Source organism: Cinclus cinclus, chromosome 11 (genome assembly GCF_963662255.1).
Source record: "Cinclus cinclus chromosome 11, bCinCin1.1, whole genome shotgun sequence".
NCBI lineage: Eukaryota > Metazoa > Chordata > Aves > Passeriformes > Cinclidae > Cinclus > Cinclus cinclus.
Window position 1 is genome coordinate 4,912,122 of NC_085056.1, and position 19,182 is coordinate 4,931,303.

At 42.1% G+C, this 19,182-nt stretch overlaps 1 protein-coding gene across 1 annotated transcript in view; it reads right to left on the minus strand.

The window, feature by feature from the left end:
* CDYL2 (chromodomain Y like 2) overlaps window positions 1-18,592 on the minus strand; it is a 56,049-nt gene extending 37,457 nt beyond the window's left edge. Inside the window, exon 1 of the mRNA XM_062500002.1 lies at window positions 18,331-18,592. Within this exon, the coding sequence (XP_062355986.1) occupies window positions 18,331-18,354 (24 nt within the window). The 5' untranslated portion in view covers window positions 18,355-18,592. The remainder of the gene's footprint in view (window positions 1-18,330) is intronic.
* Between the last annotated feature and the right edge of the window lie 590 nt (window positions 18,593-19,182).

Here is a 19,182-nt window from a genome sequence, read left to right on the forward strand (position 1 = left end):
GTTCAACAAGAGAAATTAATTTGGCCTCAATTTTTTTTTGAAAATAGTCTTTTAAAATATTATTAAAAAATTAGGCCTTTAAGGGACAAAGATATTTTTCAGGCTGTCTTTACCCCAGAATCTGCAATTTATGATTTTGGTTTGTCTTAGTTTTGAGACAAATTTCAGGAGAAAATGCCCTGGAATGAGCATTTCCTCTAAGGAGAAAAGGGCTTCAATAACTCCCAATTCTTCTGTCAATGAGAGAAATAGATACCAAGGGTCAAAGTGTAAAAACCCTGTTTAATTAAAAAAAAAAAAGAAAAAAGCAGGAATAAATACTAGATACTGAAATTGTGGAACCTTACCCCCCCATGCTGCAGGCACTTTCCCCTGGTGCAGTTCTGCTCACGGCCACCAGGGGCGCTGCTGGCTCCCGGCTGGGCAGGGGATGCGGTGATTCCCCCACGGCTGCAGGGGGCGCTGTGGCGGTGGGAGGGGATGGAGAAGGCGCTTCCTTTACAAACTCTCCGGGACAGGCGATCCCGGTGCCCCTCAGGATACGGAAGGGAGCTCTAGCGGGAAACTGCAGAAGCAGCGGGATGGAATGGCAGGGCAGGCTCCCCTGGGGCAGCAAGCAAAAGGCAGCAGGAGCTCTGTAGCTGGACTGCAGCACCTCGCAAACAGCTCCAGTGTAGCACAAAGCTCGGAGCAGCTGCAGGGGCACGGCGGGGACTGGGCAGCACCAGCCTGGCTCCCAAACACAGCAGAGAGAGAGAGAGAGAGAGAGAGAGAGAGAGAGACTCCCTGGTCTCACTGGTGCTGGCTGGTCCCTGGAGCTGGGCTGTGCGGGGTAAGGGGCAGTGCCCAGCAGGAAATGAGAGTGTTCCCAGTCCTGGTGGGCATGCACTGGCTTCACAACAGCAGAGCAGCAAAAGAAGCCAAGCCAGCAAGCTCAGTCACAGTGCCGAAGCAAAAAAAAAAAAACAAAAAACCAAAAAGAAGTAGGCAAAACCCTTGAAACAGGATTCCTGTCAGAGTTACTGACCACCTACATCCAGTTGAACAGAATGTGCTGAAAGGAAGGGATGCCTCCCATCCCCACCCCCAGCTCCCTCTGGAAACCCCAGCTTGGCTCCCAAACATCATGATAGATAGCCCCAGAGCCAGGGAGGATGGGGGCTGGGGCAGTGACACAAACAAAACAGATCAAAACCCCCAAAAATTATATGGGATAATAAACTATCCCCAAGACATGGTTCTTTCCCTTTTCTAGTGCCCATCTAGTCACAGACTCATAAGTCAGCAACATTAAATCTAATTATGTTAGTAACTGTGGGCATTGTTCAATGAAGGGCATCCAGTGATAATCTAAATATACTGTGTGTAGTGAAAAAATGTCTAATTCTAAAGAATTAGAGTCTGAAATCACTTGTTATTTGAAACACTGTAAAGTACTGGAAGTTTCTGCTCCATTAGAGTGATCTGCACTTTAAAGTTCATTCACACACTAGAACTCATTCTCCAACAGTTGGTCACCTTGTCTTTCTTCAAACCATAGATTTTTAACCACTGTTTAACATATAAAGCTAATAATATCCTGTTTATCAAATGTTCTAAAAATAATGGTGAGACTCTGAATATTTGAGCTTGAGGCTTCTAGCATTTTAGGTGTTAAGTGTATAGTACAGTCTAAAATGAAAACCACAAAACTATTAAAGTAATAGTAAACTTGTGGAGTAAATGACATATGATATCACAAAATTATTTTCAATGTCACCAAAGTTTTCCTTTTTTGACAAATGTTTATTCTGTGGCTGTAAACCTTTGAGGATATAGTGTCTTGATAACACTAAAAACCCAAAGAAACATAGATTAAAACTCAAATACAGATCTAGAGTAAGTTTTGCATCCCAGGGCACCAAAGAAGTCCCAGAGCCACTCTGTTAAGAGGAACCCATGCTCCTTTTCAGTATGGGGCCCCAGATTTGCTTATTTGTGTGCCATGACATAACTTACAGGTTCACTGTAGATTTGAATGCCAAAAGGGACAATTATACCCACTGAACCCATCCTGGGTTGCACAGGAACATTCTTCATCCATGTTCTGCATGAGGTCCCAAATTCTGATTTACTTAGACCGTATTATTACAAAGTCATTGTGTCTTAATTTGAAGTGATTCACAGAAAGTACACCATTGCTGGTAGTGAATCAAAGTCCCATAAATAGAATGCTATGACCTTAATGTTAAAAAGTGTGTCTCAACTCTAATTTTGAAGGGTAAACTTCCAGCCACTGACAGTTTTCTATATCTCTTAGTTCATTTAATTTTCCAGACATTAAATCCTGAAAAGTGGTTTGCAACTTACTGAACAGATGGTCTCCACGTTTCTTTGCATTTTGTAAAATTTGGGAGCTAATGTAATGGCTCTGTCTAAAATTTTGTAGCTGCTTCAGAGTCATATTCTGAAACTTCATCCTAAATGTTAGGGTTCATCACTGCTGCTTAAAGTTCAAATTCATGTTATTTTGTATACTATTGGGAGAAAGCCTTTTTATGAAGTGTGGGACTATAATAACTGCATTCCCCAGATCAATATAAATAACTTCTTGTCTTAGTTTTATTGCTTAGAAAAACAGTGCACCTCGCCTTAAAATGGCACAATTTTGACTAACAAAAATGGAAAAATTAAATGCAAGGAAGATGTGCTCAGTTCTGTGTCCAAGTTTTATTTCTGGTATGCAAAAAGTTTATTACTTATTGTCTTAAATCTGTACCCCTGTGCTCAGTCACATGGCAAAAGAGATGTTTTCACTGTGCTATACTGGATCACTGCAAGCAACTATATAATTACCCACATCTGTCTACAAACTGTCTTACATCTGCATAGATTTGTATCCTGCTGGAAACAGGACAACAGTGTTGTTCATTTGCTAAAAGTTCAAGCACTAAATATGTATTTGAATTCATTTAGAGTCATAATACTACCTAAGTGCAAAAGCTTAAAAAGAAGTCATCTATGAAAGATGCACATCTGTACAAAATCAACAATTTACCTTAAACTTTTTTTCCCCAGTGCTTCGGTTTTTGAAAACCCTATGCCATGAATTCAGAAATACCAATTAAACAAACTGAAACAGAACACTCTTAGAGTGTTCTGAAAGCAGAAACACAAAGCATGAATAAAGTGTAAGGAGTTAAGTAATTTGAGTTAGTGTCTCCTCTGTTTTTTACCATAGTAAAGTACATTTTTTTTATCCAAAGAATAAATGTCTTTTGGATATATGTGCCCAAAAATAAGAAGGGGGCTGGTTTTGCTGACCTGACAGACCATTCACTAGGCACAAGTGATTCACCATCAGCTGCGTTTGGGAAATGAAGATGTAACAGCATTTTCTTCTCAATCTCAAACTGATTAAATAGTTTGCTGAGCCTGTTGGGGTATGTGAGAGAGCTGCTGTCACTTTAGAGCAGACAGTGAACCAAAAATTACATGATTTTCTCAAATGAAAATCATGACTAGTGAATCAGTTTCCACTGAAATAACCCGGTTCTGCATCATCAGGGAACTCCACAGGGTAAATTCAGTGAGTATTTGCATTAGTGGCACATGAGCTCCCTGGTGCAGGGCAGCTGAGTGTGAGGGAGACAGAGGGAGTACGTCAGTGACACTTTCCTGTCCTTGAAGCACTTTTGTAGCCTACATGATGTTCAAAAATACACCCTGAGTTTAGTTTTGAGGCCAAGTTCTCTGTGGAGTTAGCTGTGGACAGCCTGTCTTATTCTCCAGGCTTCCTGTGCATGGAGGCAGTAGAGAGAGGCAATGGGATGGATGCCAGAGAGCTGGAGATGGGCAGGGGTGTAGCAGGGCTGCCCCAAGGTTAGCATCCAGGGAAATGCCACTGGCAGCACAAAGGGAAGGGAAGGGATGGGAAGAGCAATGGAGCAGGGCTGAGCGGAGAGGAAGTTTCTTATAGAGCCTTCAGATTAGAAGAAGTGGTTTGTGATTAGGAATGGTCTTGAAATGGCTGTGTGTATTGCCCAAATTGTTCATCCCTGCTGGTGAAGGGACTGCCTTATCCATATGCCACACTGGAGATTTACTGCTTGTCTGAGCTACACTCATACAAAAAAATGAGCAGCACAGATCTACCATAAGGAAAGATGCAGCAACCCTGTTGTGTACTAGGATGGCATCCTTTTCCTGCAAGAGAGACACAACCTTTTGCTCCAGGAACATTCTGGAAAATTGTGAATATTTTCACTTAAGGGCCAAACTCTCTCTTTTGGTTTTAGATACCTGGAAACCTTTTCAATGGCATATTGGGCATTTCCCTAATCATCTGAATCAAAACCTGCAGTTTATTTATTAGTAAAAGCCACAACCTTATACCACTGGCAGATTTTGATAAGTTATTCAAACAGTGCTATACTCATAGCTGTGCACAACCAAAGCTCTCCAGCACTGTAATAACCAAGGTCAACTTTGTTGGTTGAAGTTCTGGTTTTTTAAGTGACTTTTATAAAAATATTTAGCCCTAGGGCTTTTAATTTTCTTGGTATAGCTACCATATTTCTCAGCATTTGGTATTAAACCACACTGAAATAATTTTATAAAAGCAATTTTTTAGTTTGACTGTTCCAAAGTAGACTGTCCAAGGATAGGTAAGTTACAATATACATCCGTTAATAAAATTGTAACATAGCAAGAAAACAGCTGTGATAGTACTTAAAAAAAAATTATACCAGTTCATCACCCTGCTTTGGCAAAGGTGAGATAAATGCTGCTGCAGTGAATTTTTCCCTTTGAAGGTCAGTGTCCATACTGTACATGGAATGAATCCCTGCCATTCGTCCTTTTCAAGAACAGTATTAACATTCATGAAGATTTCAGCTATAATCATGTGATGAGTTCGTTTTACAAAATTCCAACTCCTTATCTTCTGTGGGTACTTCTTTCACAAAGTAAATAATTTGGTTTCTTTTGAGTATGGACCTCCTGGGCTTCAGTGAAGTGTCTGTGACCATGGCGAGCCTTTTGCAGTAAAATGTCTGATCAACTAGATGCTGAGAACAGCTGCTAAAATGGGTGAGATACTTCCACTGGGGTTGCTGATGTTGCTGAAATTGGTGCAGCGTAGAACTGGTGCAGTTTTCAAAGCTCTGCAGTGTATAAGGCTCAAAGGTCAGACTGAGAACACTGCTTTGCAGGACTGAGAACTCCAAAGAAACTTTCAGTCCTATATAGGATGTATTAAGCTCATTAAAATAACACCCAGTCCTAAATGACCCACAGCTTTACTTACTCTCTGTTGTGGCTCTTGAAACTCAGAGTGTGATTCCCTCACACAATAGCAGTGAGAAGCCACAGATAGAAAGCAGCTGCCACCATGTTTGCAGAGGGGAATGTGCTCTGAGCAGTCGGCAGTTTCTGTCCCACAAGTGCTGCAGCTACTGGTTTACCCCGTTCAGAGATGTCTCTGTTTGAGTCACACCTTCAAGTAACTTCTCAGAAATGGAGATACAGACTAGTCACTTCAAAAGAAAAAAAAGCCTCAAAACTGACTGTAAACCATCCTTGGCTCATCCTCTGCCTCCTCAGGCTGCATCTGTCTCTGCAAAGCTGTATTGCACTACCGTATAATCAGAGGGGGAACGAAAAGGTAGGTCTTGCTATCAGTTCTTCTGTGAGATCTAAGGCTTATCACACAGCTCCTCTGCTAACCCTGAGGCTTACTTCTCAAGTACTTTCCAAATCTTGAATAAGTGATATATCAACTACTAAATATCTGTAGGCAATCCCCAGATATCCCCTCAATGCCTGTGAAAGTGTATGTATTTAAATGAACATCTAAAACATACCATGGTGATTTCTCAGTACTAAACAACCAGTGTCTAACCCAGCACTTGGAAAGATCAACTGCCATTACACTGCAACTTTTAAGATGCTTGTTATCATGGAATGGCTGCCTTTCATTGGTAACAGGAGCAACAGCAGCTGGACATGAAGTAAGATGTTTAGGAAAAGTTCTGTTAAAGCTGCTCTGAGCTCCACAATATCCTAGAATTAATAAGGGAATCTGGACATCTTAGAAAAGTGTTACATTAAAGCAGAGTTTATTTCAGTTAACTACAAGAATTCTGCCTTGTGGCTTGGGTATAAAAAAAAACTTTAAAAAATATTGTGCTTGGTTTGTCAGCTGTCCTTTAGACACATATCTTCAAATGACCTATAGAAAATCAAGGGTTGTGTAACCTAAGATATACCAGCAATGCAGACTGCATATCTGAAATAAAAACTATATGTAAATCTCTTATTGATCAGTAAGCAAGACTTTTTTTCCCTGTAAACTAAATAGGCTACAAGAGTAGCAGTTAATAGCAAGGGAGGAAATTGCATCAGTCACGGTACAAATAGAAGGTTCAGTTCATGTTAAAAGGAGACCTGCCTTTCTTCTAAACAGAGCAGGTTGTCAGTGGTGTTTGACATGAGTGGATGAAGCACAAAAACTAACAGCAGCAGAGTTGCAGAACAATTTGAATCACAGCCCACAACAGCTTGTCAGTAAGTGGTCACCCTGTGCCACTGCAATACCTGATACTGCTTCCAAGAGGCACTCACTAGAAATACTGAAAGTGATGTCATGTCAGAAAGCCAAAGCACAGGATGGTCAAACAATGCAGGAAAAAGATCTGTCATCCTTTGTGGTGCCCATGACAAAGCTGGGAAGATGCTATTCAGCTGGGAGAAAGAACAGTTTTCCATCAATTCTGGCAATTTCTTAATGCTTCCTGAGGCAGCAAGAGGCAGCTCATAGGAGATTATGAACTACAACTGGTAGTTCACATGTTGAGCCATGCTGCTTTTCAATGAAAGCACATTCTCAGTGAAACAAAAGATTTATGAGAATAATAATGCAAAGCTTGGGATGTGTACAATAAAAAAAAAAAGTGTCTTCCTTGGAGCTGGTAATTTTTATTATCCTGATCCGTTTGATAAATACTAAACAACAGACTGTTCCCACAGGCCTTAAGTCAGCAGGGAGAGATGACAAGGCCACCTTGGCACTCCTACTTTAACCTCTCACATGATGCAAGTGCACGGGAAAGGCAGTGGAAGTCATTTGCTGCTGGTCAAAAGTCTCCTTCCAATGGCCTCCAGATGCTGAGTGAGGACAGGGGAGGAGCAGAGCTCTCTGAGGCTCCTGAGTTCCATCAGGCCACACAGGCAGCCTGCTCACCGTGCATTCTGATGGTGTATTTACACTTCAGCTTCCCTAAAAGCACAGAATGCTGCTGAAGGTCCTAAGCCAGCAAAAGGTAGAGGAAGGAGCTGATTCAGATCACGTGGGCCCTGAAGGTATTGCTCAGCACATTGATACTCAAATATTTTCCTCTGAGAGACCCAAATTTCTCACAGTTAATTGATGATCACCATTCTTGACACCAAGAGGCAAATATAATGCAGCATTAGGAAGGCCATAAAAGCTGGCCAAGGTCTCACCCTTTTTCTTTTCTTAAGAAACCTGAGGATTTCCATGTGTATAGGGTGAAAGACAAGCTATTTCATGGGTATATGTAAAAACAGATTATCAAGTACAACTTTCTCTGGTGCTTCTGTTACACCTTCTGTGTATCATCAGTGCACGGATGATTAGGGCTTCTCCTGCACATAAGACATTAACAGACCATAAGAGGTAAGTTAGAGGAACATTGAGTCTTATTAAATTTTGCTACCCGAATTGCCTGTTTATTTAATTGCCTGTCTCACACTGTTTTTACACACAAAGACAGAAAAGTGGTCATTTTGCATTTTCACTGCAAAAAATGAAACAAACAAAATACCCTAAAAACCACAAACAAAAAACCACCCCCAGAAATAATTTCTTTTTCATTGCTTCTTTCAGTTTCCTGTTACTTTTATCACTGTTTCCATAATGTGATGTATTTTGCTGACTGTACAAACACTGCATACCACCATGTATTAATCTGCAGCAAACAGTAGCATGAGGTCTGTAATACTGACCACATGAATACAGCACTGTCAAGTTCATAATCTCTACCATCTCCTTTTCTGTTGTAGTACATTGGTTCTGACTTGCCAGAACAGTAGAAAATTATGAACCAGTGTTAATATTTACTAAACATAATAGCGGAAGTTTTTTCTCAACTTTTCCAATTTTCGGATTGTGAAAAGCTTGAGTTCATGCACCTGGACTCCAGTACAGACTCTTGCTTCCAATTACTGCAGACAAATCACAAAGTTCTAATTGCCCCTCCTCAGCCAGTATTCATCAGTCAAGAACTTTCAGGTTATTTCCCCTGGAATCATGTGAAGTCATTTTGGTACATAAATGTAGTTTTCCCTCTAATTCCCAGTACTTTATTTGGGAAACTTTATATCCAAAGTTTTCCTTCTCCCCCCTGTATAGCTTTTGATAAGTGAGTCATATTTCTATCTCATTTGAAGTTTTGCTGCTATGTTGCAGCATTGCTGAACCTGAAAGTTTGCTACTTCCTCTGCCTATGTAGAGATAAATTCAGTCACTTCCCATCAACGAAGGTCTTCCTGTGCAGTGTCATCCTAAATTCACGCATTCCGATTTGCACTGCAGTCTGCTATTCCTCCCTTACATTAATCACCAAAACACTCTGTGATCAACTTCTCTGCAATTTCTCTAAGAACCCATTGACAAGCCCCGTAAGCATTACTGTGCCTTCTCCTTCCATGTGAACCCTACTTCTCATTTCTCCAGCACCCTTCCTGTCAGATTTCCTGTGCTAAAATACCTGAAAATTGTCCCAGAAGATTTCTGGAAGACAAATTCATTAGGTGTATTAATGTAATTTCATATTTTGCAAAATTGTCCTTTCCCAAAAAAATGAAAAATATAAGAGCAAATTTCAACTGCATAACATTTAAAGGCAAGTCAAACAAATTTCACAAAGTAGTCTTTTAAAAAACTATACAATATCACAATTTATTTTAAGATCTCTTGTATCTTGTGTCTTACTAAGAATAATAAGAGACATGAGCAATACTCTTTCCTTTGTTGGAGTGACTGCCAAGTGATGTCACAAAAAAGTTCATTGTGTATGTGTAAAAGAATTTGATAGGTCAGGCTGGTCCATTAGAAATGAGACTGTTTATATATCAGTATATTAGTAAACACCATTTCTGTTAAAAAGAAACCAACCAAACAACACAGTAACCACTAGATTGGTTTGTTAAAAGTTTGTTTAAAGTTAGTGGCTTTTTGATGTGTATTCAGGTAAGGCAGACTGACAATTCTGTACAGTATTAAGGAAGTCTATGAATCCCATCCAAAACCATAAATGTGGGAAAGCTGTGGAAAAAGCCTTTTAGGTTCTGAAATGCTTTTCTAGGATTTTCTTAGGTTTCTACTTTTCTAAGTAGTAGAAACATGGTTTTGTTAATCCGAAACATATTATTCCATTAATGTAACTGTCCAGTAACACTGACTCTATCCTTTGCCTCATGCTATGCCTTTACTGGAATGTTTTCTAATTTAACTTTAACCCTTTAGCTCCAGTTACTAAGCAGAGCTACAACAAGGAGCCAAAATTTCATTGTTATTACGTAAGTTTGAATTGATGTTACCTCATCACCTCCTCTTTTCTTCTACTCTTTTGTTTGCTTGTACCACACACTGGAACTTGTCAGAAGTCTGGAATAGGCTGCCCTAGACAGTGGTGGAATCACTATCCTTGGAAGTGTTCAAAAGGCATGTGGATGTGGCACCTGGGGTCATGATTTAGCAGTGAACATGGTGGTGCTGGGTTAATGGTTCGACTCAATGGCCTTAGAAGGCTTTTCCAACCTTAATGATTCTATGGTTCTAAATCTAGATTGTAAGGGTTCTAAACCAGAAACCAAACCCACTATTCTTTGTCCTTTGCTTTGCAAAGATATTAATTGACAAGGGTTAGGAATTAGAATACTGGGATACAGCTTGTAAGGCAAGTGCGTTTGTGATCCCTGCAGACCATATCAACACCTTAGTCAATAACTGTGTTTGTTTAATGACTGTAGTAAGTACGAAACTAAGAACTGCCATACAAGGTCAGACTAAAGGTCCACTTAGCTCAACGTGTTGTATATTCAAACAGAAATTAGTACTGGATGCTTAGAAAACAGCATATATAGAGTAAGTGCTGCCCTTGCTCTGCCCTCACAGCTTCTCATGATTAGCAGTTTAAAGATTGGTTTGTGCTGAGAAGTATAAAGGGATCAATCCACCAAGAATCTGTTTTGCCATTCTTTGAAACCATTTAAAAATCTGATTTCCACAACATCCTATGGCAAAGAGTTCCAAGATTTAAATACTGTGAAATATTTCCCTTGTCTCCATCACTTGCCTAATTATTTCCTTTGCTGCATATCTTTTCTTGTGCAATAAGAAATAGCATTCATCTCTGATTTAACTAAACATCCCCCATCTGTCTTTTCTATACCATTCAATCACTTCTTTACCCAGCCAGAAAGTTGCCATAAGGTGTCATTTCACTGACAGTCACTCCATCCCCTGCAAGACCCTGATGGCCCTTCTGTGCATTACTTCTAGTTCTGTGTCTCCTGGCAGTGGGTGCAGTACTGCAGAGGTGGAAGTACCATGTTCCCCAGGGACACAAGGATGATCATCTTCTCTTTCATCTTCAATTGCTTTTTTAATAACACGTAAACGTCTGTTTGCCAGAAGTCTGGTCTCATGGACCGGACACCCGTCAGGAGCTGAAAGACATTTTCTGGTTTGGTTTCTTTGGAAGGGAGTGTGCTCACTGCTCTCCGAGGCAATGCTGCGATGCAGAGGTGTGGTAACTGGGGATCACAGGGAGATTCACTTCAAAAGCAGGCACGTGATCCAAATTAAAATACTAACTTGGACACACCCAGAAACCTTCCATAATGATTCCAAGATTTCTCCAGAATAGTAACAGCTTTTTCAGGGCTCATTTTTATGCATGTATAGTCAGGATTACTTTTCCTTTGATCATTAGCTTGCATTTGTAAGCACTGAATTTCAGTTGCTGTCATTCAGCTCTTCACTGTCAACTTTTTCCTTGACAATTGTAATAATAATAACCTAATAAATTATCAAGAGTAAGTGTGATTATTTTCAAGTAATTGATGCCTCTGTTACACAACACAGGTCCCAATACCAGTGTTTGAAACCTTTATTCACAGACACCTCTCTGTAAAGCAGATGGTCTAAGAGATGACCAAACCTTCTGGACCAGAGCTTGATTTTGTTACCAGCTGCTCCTGTGGGGTCTTACAAAAAGGTTTTTTGAAAAACCGTTTATACCAGCCAGAGTCATTCTTCTCTAAATATTGACCCTATTATCTGTACGATGTCCTACAAAAATGTTAACTCTTGTAAACCAAGGCATATTCACATATATCTGCTAATTCTGTTTCTTTTGACAGGTGCTACTAATCTGCATGCAAAGGAGCTCTGACTTAGCGCTGTGTAGTCCTTCATATTCCTTCTTAATCCATTCTGAATGAGCACCATATAAGTGATTAACAGAAGATGATTTCACAAAACCCCAACAAAATCTAAATAAATGCAGTGAAGAACCTGAAGGAACAAAATATTCTCATTGTTTCTGGTTTGCTCCTCTGAAGGAATGGGGTGCAAATTTTGTGGGTGTTCTGTGAGACATCTAGGAAAGCCCAAGTAGGGGAACTTGCTTTTTCCAGACAAAACTGTCTTTCTCACGGATGTTTTAAATGCTAGTTTTGTTTTAGCGTTTTGTTGTAGTCTCCCACTCATACTGTTACCCTTTACCACTTTGTAAGAGTCAACCTAATTCCTCTTTTTGGTCAGGCATGAGAATAATAATTCTTTTCTACACAGATCAATCATATCAATTTCTTGTGAAAGTCTTTAGAGACATAATAGATTTGCAGCAATATTTTATATCAGGATTTGTAATGAGATAGTATTGAAATAGTATTGTAATCTGCATTTGCTGTATGTAATAGAAGAGACTGAAGCGTATTTCCTTTTACTCTTGCAATATTACCAATGTAAAGTTTTAATATTTAACTAAGAGTGTGACATTGTAATTCAGCAGGCAGAAAGGACGAATTTCCTTTTGTCAAAACAAAAAATATTTGTATTTGCATGAATGTACATTACAAACATTTGACTTTAATAATATTGTTCTAATAGTTTGAATGCAAGAAATGGTTAACTATTTAATAATTTTTTTGCCAGTGTCAGGATGCCAGTGCCATAAAATGTGCTGCTAAAACTATCTGAAAAATATATGGATAAGAAGGAACAACAAAAAGGGATTGCACTGATGAAAATGTTCAAGCCAAGAAACTGTACTAATGCTAAAAGTCAAATGAATGGACAAAGAAATGCTATTTACAACACAGTTGGCCATCACAATCGCTCCATTGATTTAAAAAAAAAAAAAATTAGCCCATTTCTTTCAATATTAGACCACATTTAAATTTTGCCATTATTTGAGCCGTCTCCAAATATTTTAACTTTCAGAAGCAATTACTAAACAATGAGTTTATTGCTGGATTTTAATATTCAGTCAAAAAACAGTCCAAAATAAAGAAGTGTATATGTCATTCAGGAAGTGTTACAAAAAAAAATGATGCAATTTTAATCTTTGGATACTTATGGGCACTGAACCTGGACACTGAAGGGAAGGAAGCCTGTTCAGTTCAGTGGCTTTGGTGGTACCTTCACTTTTAGGCTTTTAAGAGTGACAAGGTTGTATTTCAGTGTCCCTCCCAAGCAGGCAGATACTTAAGATTTGTACTTTAAAGCAAGCTACATTTGAGCTAGATCAAACACTTCATCAAGATTGTAACAAGAAATCAATTAGGTTTGGGTGTCCCAAAATATGCTCAGCAGTTTACCCTGTAATGAGGAAGTTGGGCTTCTGGTAACAGTGATGTTGTAGGTAAACAAGACAGCCATGGGCATTGCAATGTTCCACATGCAGCTCTCAAGTGGAATTTCTTAGTAACACAAAGAATACTGCCAGAGTTATCCAGGTCCGCTTTTGAACCTTGCTCAGTAACTTTAATTTACAGAAGTCCTATGATGTGAGCAGAAAACACCTCTCGTTAACTCTTTGTTACCTGAGTATATACCTCAGATGATTGCCCAATTTAGGACTGAAGAATACAGTCTGCACTGCAACTCACACCATATTTGGAACAGAGTCTTGAAAACTTTCATGAGGCAACAAAATTTCTGGATTTCTACCTACTGAAGGTAATACTGCATGGAGGTTACTTGATTTTGAGGACAGTTGTCTTCTAAACACTGATTTTGAGAACAGTTCAGTGATAATGTATTGATAAATAGCTGATTCTTCAAAATAGTTGTTAGCATAGCTTTTCCACTAAAAAAATGAAAAATGAAAAGGTGTTACTTAAGGACAACCAAATCTTAAAGCTTGTGAGTACCAGCTCAGTAGTACTGAAATAAGTGTTGCATCCACACCTTGCCAGGGTACATAAGGAGTAGGTGCTTAACTGTTCTGTAGTCCCCAGATCCTACTTCAAGCCACTGTTTTCTGCTTGTGAAGTCAGTCCTATTCCTTCACCACACAGCAGCTGTATCAATACAGAGGTTGATTTGAGAAATAATAAACTTTACTAAAATACACCATCTTCTTCAAAGTCACCTCTGTCTTAGAAAATACACATGTGAAATAATTAAAAAATAGATTTCTGCTTTTCAGTTCAATAAGCAGGTTTAAGTATATATCTCTGCTAAAATGTGACTCCATTGAAAGAGATGAAAGATGGAAAGCACACTGCTCAAAAACTTGGATTTCTCTGTAAAGCAAAGATGATTTCCTAAACCCTGCATCTCAAGCCAAACCTTGCATCCAAAAGTTCAACCCTGTTCTCTCCCATCTGCATGCCTTCACATGTCATAGGGATTCAGCAGCCCAAACAGTGCCATTATTATCTTCAAGTTTTGACTCTGCTGGTACCTGAGTGCCGGTATAAATGGGAAACGTTGCAATTTTATCTGAAAGTTTGGTATCTTTCTGGTGGATCATGTGAGCTGAAGTAAACTGCAGCTCATTCTTATACTGCTGCATAAACAGACTAAGATTGAATTGAAATATATCACTGTGGTGGACATGCTCCTGGCCATGGGCATTGCATCATTTCAGTGAGAAGTTGCCATTTTTAAAAATGTCACTTCTTCTCTTTAATGCAGTATCTACTGAGCTTTAAAGACTGGTTTTATTACTGTGATCCAGAAATGTGTGCATGTTAGGTCCCCTTCAGAGAACTGGGTGTAATCTTCAGATCACTTACCAAAGGTGTTGTAATACAATCTGGCACAACGGTAAAATACCACTTTAGATTTCAACTTCATCACTCCTGAAAGTGTAATGGTGTAAATTGAGATGTGTTTAAAGAGCATCTCTGTGATACTGATAACTGGTTCATATATTCATTGGTAAAGGAGGTTTTTATTGCAGTAAAAAGGATGCTCTGGGCTAGGGGAAAAAAGTTAGGAGCCCTGTTCATATGGAATTTTCTTCCCCCTCTAAAGCCATCTCATAGACTTCAAATGCCAGTCTGTGAGATAACTGTCTGGGTTCAGATAATGTATGTTGAATTGTACATGGAAAATGAAAAATGTTACTTCAAGTTACTAAGAAATTTAATGCGAAATCAACAAACTTGGTATTTAAGAGTAAATACATTTCCTTTTCTGTCTGTTCCCAAAATGAGTATTTCCTGTCAATGCACCCAACATGTTTTGTGAAACACAAGGCAAACCAGGGCAGCCTTACTGAAGGCTACTCTGAAGACCCTTTTTGTCAGTCTTTTATTTTAAGATTATTATTGCTAAGGAAACATGCACCATAGGTCTTTAATATTTAACAGGTGACCTCTTAAGAGGAAAAGCAAGGGGAAAAAAGGGAATATTCCATGGCACTTTCACCCACTCATAAAAGCTTGAAATCATAAGCAAACGGAAGTCAAGCAAAGCCAAACCAGTATTTCATACAGCCCGAGAATTACACTAAAATATACACAACATTCTTTACTGGCAAAAGAAAAAAATGTACTTAAAAACATGAAAACTAACACCTACATTTTACCAGATAATGGAACAATTATCTTTAGCTGTAAAATGTCTTGGTTCTAACATACAGGTCTAGAACTGACTACCAGTAAACCCAGAACTCCTAATGGGTGTTCTTTTGCTTATAGAATAAATTGGTGCCTGTTTCACAGTCCTAACCTAAATGTAATAGGAAGTATTTCAGATTATTAAAAGCCAATTCTAACTGGAAAAAGGCACCTACCTAACCAAACACTGAGGTTATTTTGTCTGTGATCTTATTTTGCTTCAATATAAAGGCAGTAATTGAATTTATCTTTAAGTTTAAAAGGTTGAAAAGCCTTTTAAAATAACACGACAGGAAAAAATGAATGAACTGATAGGATAAATATGTACATCTATTTCCAAAACTTCAAAATTTATAAAAGTTTCTTGGGTGCCTCCAAGTATGATGAGTTCCTATAGGCAATATACACACTGTACTTTTTCCACGTGCTTGATCAGGGCTTCTGTATCATGATTGGCTTTAAAAATAATTTTTCAGCCAGTATTAAACTCTCCAAACTTCAGTTAACTATTGGTGTCTTACTTGATGAAGTTCAGTAAGAATCCTTGAAGGATTTGGATATTACTAAGGAGTGAAAATGGAATCAGGAGTGTACTACACCTTTGGAATGCCACCATAAGACCATATTTGTCTATTTACATTCACAGTCCTAAATTATTTCAAGGTAAAATCCTGAAACTGTTTAATAGTCATCTTGTGATCCACGTAACGTTTTACTTGTTCAAGAACTTGGACTTCTCTGAGGGCACAAAGCATCTCACTCACATGACAACTGGTGTGGGACATCCCAGCTCTAACAGCTTCTTTCTAATAAATCCCATGGATTCAGTTACTTTTTGGGAAAGGGAAAAACAGGGAGGCAAAACTGAGTCATCTTTTAAATGAAGCCATCTACACAATTTCTGCCTATTAGACCTTCAGCTTTCTAGACATTTTGTCTGACCTCTGTCATGGAGAACTTCTAAGTGAAGATGTAAAATGCAACTGGGTTGATAACTGAAGCCCTGCACATACTTTTTGCCGTATGTAGATGAAGATTTTACACCACGACCAGTTGAGGTCATTTTCCAAACACACAACAGGAAAGGAACAGCCACACTTCTTCCACCTGCCTGTTCTGGTGGAGACAATTCTTCCTTATTGTACAATGATAAGCAAAAGTACTTCGAATGGAGTAGCAAGAAAAGGAAGTGATTCAGAGGCTTTGAACCACAGTACCAAAACCTCACATTCATCCATGCAAATGCCTGTAAAGAGACTGGGCCTAACTGCCTGCAAACTGGGCTGTGAGTCTGCTCCCTCACAGAGCCCACCAGGTGACTACTTGAGCAACCTCACTTGGATGTCACACAGGTACACTGCCCACATCCAACTACCAAACGTCATCATCTTACAATACAAGGATCATAAAACAGCAGAATTTTTCAACGATGAGTCACAGCTAAACCAGCTTGGCTACCATTAACCTAAGACATACTAGCTTTATTTCTTTCTAGAATGAATCCAAACGTCTAAAGAAAACTCAGACAACACCAGGCAAAGGTCTTCTATGCATCCGAGAAACTACTAATCCTAAAATTGTATCGCTAACTTTTTTGGGTCAAAGTTGTTCTTCACAGAACTCCCACTGGCTATTCTGGAGTCACAACAGCAATACAGATAACATACATTATCCTTAAAATTACAAAGTTAAATGACAGATACTGCAAAAAGGAGGGAGGGAAAGGTCAATGACACTATCCAGATCATCGTGGACTTCCGATAATTTAACACCACATAGGAGAGTTTAAGTGCTGTTTGCTTCAGAGGAGGTCTGTGTCACATACAGTAAAACACCATCCTAACAGAGCTATGTCATCCCTTAGCTATGACCTCTGCTAAAGACTTTGAAAGACAAAGTGAAAACTGTCTACGTGAAACCTGTCATATCCTGCACTTCTTGCACTTGAGACCCTAGAGATGATCGTAAAGATCATCAAATGGAGAGTAAGTCCAACCATGTCTATCCAACCACAGCAGCAGTTCACACCCAAGCACACCCTGATGGTTGAGCAGTACCTATTACTGGCACAGAGCTTCAACTGGAAGGTGGTGGTTTCTGTCCTAGCTCTTAAACTCTGCACTCCAGAGAACCTCAGTACAAACAGCCATTTCACCAGGAAACGTGGAGCCTGAGGAGGTGCTCCAGACCAAGAAGTGTAGGACATCCAGTCACGTTTGGTGTTTTCAACACTACCATCCTGGTTCCACTTACTGGAACTGGATATTTCAAACATCCATGTCCAGTCTGTCTTATTTTTTTCATTTCGGCTTTTTCCCTTCTTTTTCTCTGGCGTGGCAAGAGTGGCTAGAGACGTTCTCAGTTGGGGCATTACAACTGGGCGCTGGACGTCAAAATCCGGCTGGGTCTCGCCCACTGCCCGCCGGCTCCTTTTTCCCTGCCTGCCCCCGACCCGGCGGCCGGGCGCCGTCTCCCGATGCTGCCCCGCAGCCGTCGCCGCGCCACGGCCGGGGGGCAGCGCACGCCGGGCTGCGGGGCCGGGGGCCGCCCGCCCGCCCGCCCCACCTCGCACCCCGGGCCGCCCGGAGCGGGGCCCCCGCCAAACTTTGCGGCCCGCGGGGAGCCGGGGCCCGGCCCGGCCGCCGCCCCCGCAGCACCCCGGGCAGGAGGTGAAGCAACCTGGCGCCGGCTTCTGCACTTTGCACAGCGGGCGCAGAGCCGCCTCCATCCCTGCGCCTCCCGGCAGCGCTAAGGCGCATTTTTTCGCACTAATCTGCACATTCAGCACGTCCAGAGCGCCTATGACTTTACCTGGACTTTCTCCACTCTCTGGGCTCATCACACCGCGATCGCCTCCCCATCCTACCGCTAACTCTCGCTCTCCTTCACTCCTTCCTCCTTCCCTCTTGCAAGGCCTGCTAAGATCAAGCCCGATGGAAAGTAGAGAGAGAAAGAGAAAGAGAGAGGCAGCGGGTAGGGAGGGGAGCCGCTCCATCCCTCCCTGCCCCCCCCACGGGCACACACGCCAGCCCTTTACCCCCACCCCAGCCCTTCCCTCGGCGATTTCCTCCGCTCTTCGGCAACTACGAGGGCTCGGCGGAGCGCCTCCGAACGCGCCCCCGCTGCCCCCGGCGGCGCCCCGGCCGGCGCCCCCCCGCCGCCCGCCCGCTCCGCGGCCCCCGGTACCTCGTAAAGGTCCCCCGAAGCCATGCTGGGGTGCGGGACTGGGCTCCTCCGCGCCGTCTCCCTCTCTCCACCTCTCCCGCTCCCCCACTCGCTCTCTCTGTTGAGTAAACTGTGTTTTGCAGAATGACAGGCTTTGGGGCTGGCTGTGCGCAGAATCAGAGGCGAGGAGAGCGGAGAGGCAGGCGGCGGGGCTGGCGTAACCAGCAGCAGCAGCAGCAGCAGCTCGGGCGCACAGCGCCGGGAGCCGCGTCTCCCCCGCGGCGGCGGGGCCGGCGCCCCCCGCCCTCCCCTCACACCCCGCCCGCCGCCGCCGCCTCCCGCCCCGGGCGGGGACGGGGACCGCGACCGGGACGGGTCCACGCCGCGCCCTCCCTCCGGGAAAGTCCCCGGGCCGCTCTGACGGCGGCCTCCTCTACCACCTCCCTCCGTCGTCGCCCCCCCCCCGCCCCCGCCTCAAACTCTTTCCGCGGCCAAAATAAATAAATCAAAAAGATAATAATTAAAAAAAAAATAAAAATAGAGGGGCGAGCGGGAGGGGTGGGTGCCGGAGCGGGTGCTCGGCGGGGAGGGCCGCGCCGCCCGCCCAAGGTCACCACGGGGAGAGGCGGGCGCGGGGCCTCGGGCGGCCCTGCCGGCACCTTCCGCCCCCCGGCGCCGCGTGGCCGCCCACGGCCATCGCCGAGGGACCCGAGGTGGCGGGCGAGCCCGAGGAGCGGCGGCCCGGGCAGCGCCGCGGGGCTCGGGAACACCTCCCGCTCCCCGCCGGGCACCCTCTCCCGCTGCCCCTCAGCCATTTTGCAGGTTTGCCAGCCCACTCGGGGACATGAAAGCCATCGGCCTCCCGCCACCTGC